We start from the raw sequence: 2,659 nt of genomic DNA, 5'->3' as shown, positions 1-2,659 counted from the left end.
TTTCTGAAGAAGGGTCTAGGCCCGAAACGTCAGCTTTCCTGCTCCTCTGATGCTGCTTGGCCTGCTGTGTTCATCCAGCTCTACACCTTGTTATCTCAGATTCTCCAGCATCTGCCGTTCCTACTATCCCTGAAAAGATTTCCTTCCCAGATTGCTTTTTACAAAAATCAGCTGTGGTTATGTGGTAGCCATTAGGCTAGGTTTTTCATTCCAGATTTTTACTAAATTCAGATTTCACCGTCAGCCACAGTGGGATTTGAACTCATGTCCCCAAAACATTCTGGATTATTAGTGTAGTGGTATTACCACTACATCACCAGCTCTGCTCGCAGACTTGAATGCATTCTCTATTTCATTCACTCTTTTCTCTTTCACACTTTCTTCCAGAACTCTGTCTCTTTCATTTTCTGATTAATAATCAAACCTTCCTTTACAGATCTGTGATTATCGCTCTATCCTATTAATCCCCATCTCCTGCTAATGCTTCGTGATTGAATGTTAGCTTGTGTTTCTTGTCAACCTTTTTGATTGTCCTGAAGCAAATTGCTGCAGATCCTGGAAATCTGAAAGCGAAAGCAGAGAATGCAGGAAATACTCAGCAGCATCTAAGTTAATGGTTCAGGTTGGTGAATTTTCATCCCAACTGGCAAAGGTTCTAGTTATAACAGGTTTTAAGCAAGTTCACCGGTGGGAATTGGAAAGCAAGAACAAAAGGGAAACTCTGTGATAAAGTGGAAGATAGGAATGATTAAGTAACAGAAGAGATCATGGTGCTGTGCAAAATTAGTGTTAGTAACAGGGCAAGTAAAGAAAGTGAAGATGTGCCTTGAGGATACTTCAATATCGCAAATGGTATTTGGAATATGATCTGGACCTAGTCTGTAAATCAATGGGAACAGTGTTTGTGATGTGAAATTGCTGAACTGTGTTAAGTCTGTAAGTTTATATAATGCAGTGAACAAGCCAAGGAACTGCCAAGAATAAGCAAATTGTTCTCTTAGCTCATTGTTGGAGCCTGCTTTCTTCACACTGAAAGCATATGAACTTAAGTTAAAGGTTGCCGAAGCTTTTTGTTCTGCCCTCATCAGAGCAAAGGCAAAAATGCCAAATTTCAAATGAGCACAACAGTATATACAACTGGAAACAAGTGTGCTGATTAGTTAGCAAGTCAACAGTGATTAGCCAAGGTGTTGCCATGGAGAAAGCAAGAACAAACAACGGACTCCCCAAGTTCTTAGATAATTCAAAAATGGTGCAAAATTCTGTTTGCAAAAATGGGTCCCTGTGTGTGAAAGAACGATGCTTTCATCAAATGTCACTGAGCCATGTTATGAGCTAGACTGATTATCTTCAATTTGTTGTTATTTTGGCTATTAGCACGCTCAGAATTATTCAGCACATGCTGCCCATGTGCAGAATCATAGCACAATGTAGACATTTTGTTTTAGTTTTTTTCACAAGCTAAGGCAGGTTGAACACAATCTGTGTTCTGCTTGTAATAAAAGGCCTGAAGGAATGTGTAGTTTGATTCAGTAAGCTAATTGCTGGGATGTACAGGCTATGAAATAACTTCATGGTGGATCTGATAACATATTAGAAAACATTTACCTTAGTTTATGAGTTAATTTTGATTTTCTGCTTTAAGGTAAACAGTGACATAGTCTACTGGAACAGACAGAAGGATGGTTCCCTGATTAAGGGTGATGTGAAGACTGATGAAATTGGAAAATTAATTCTTACCAAGGAGATTGAATCTGATAACAGGAAAGACATCACAGATCAGTACAAATATGAAGAGGGTGAGTAAGGGTCCACATCTTTAAGGTAGTTTAAAATCTTCTGAAAAATGGAAATCTACTTTTTAATGGTAGTACATTGTAGCACCATTGACTCTGATATTTACCAGAGATGGGAAGGCCAAAATCACCAAGGCTGGAGCAATAGAGTTCCTATTGAACATTTTAGGATATTGGATGATTATTTTGGTAGTAATGGTGTGCAGAGATATGGGGGAAAGGTAGAAAATTAGCACCAGGTAATAGAACTGGTGCAGGCAAGATGGGCTGAATGGCCTCCATCTACATACTTGTGATTCTGTAACGTTAGTAGGACCTCGATCATTGGAAATTATTCTGTTCCCTTTACCAGCTGACATTGTGACAAACTGCCCACCTGGCAAGTGGGCAGTAGTGGGCACCCCTGGCAGGAGTCTGGGATCCTTGGGGAACGCTGCCCAGAAATCAGGAGGGGCGAGGAAATGGAGTGTTGGCACTCAGGATTAAGTGGGGAGAGAGGCCTGTGATTGGGGCAGGGGTGGGTGTGAGGATTGAGATGGGGAAAGGGGAGAGGTTGGGTCAGGGGTGAGGGGAGAATTGAGATGGGGAAAGGGAAAAAATTGCGACAGGGGTGAGGGGTGTATTAAAATGGGGAAAGGGGAGAAATTGGGACAGGAGTGAGGGGACGATTGAGATGGGGAAAGGGGAGCGATTGGGACAGGGGTGAGGGGGGATTGAGATGGGGAAATGGGAGAGATTAGGACAAGGGTGAGGGGAGGATTGAGATGGGGAGAGATTGGGACAGAAGTGAAGGGGAGGATTGAGATGGGGAGAGATTGGGACAGAAGTGAAGGGGAGGATTGAGATGGGGAGAGATTGGGACA

At 42.2% G+C, this 2,659-nt stretch overlaps 1 protein-coding gene across 1 annotated transcript in view; it reads left to right on the top strand.

Moving 5' to 3' along the window:
- LOC125485608 (coagulation factor XIII A chain-like) overlaps positions 1-2,659 on the top strand; it is a 104,872-nt gene that overhangs the window by 74,215 nt on the left and 27,998 nt on the right. Inside the window, exon 4 of the mRNA XM_048609161.1 lies at positions 1,614-1,799. Within this exon, the coding sequence (XP_048465118.1) occupies positions 1,614-1,799 (186 nt within the window). The remainder of the gene's footprint in view (positions 1-1,613; positions 1,800-2,659) is intronic.

The sequence above is a fragment of the Rhincodon typus genome, chromosome 2 (genome assembly GCF_021869965.1).
Source record: "Rhincodon typus isolate 14 chromosome 2, sRhiTyp1.1, whole genome shotgun sequence".
Lineage (NCBI taxonomy): Eukaryota > Metazoa > Chordata > Chondrichthyes > Orectolobiformes > Rhincodontidae > Rhincodon > Rhincodon typus.
Note: the sequence above shows the minus strand (reverse complement) of the source record. Positions and strands in the feature narration are given on the sequence as shown.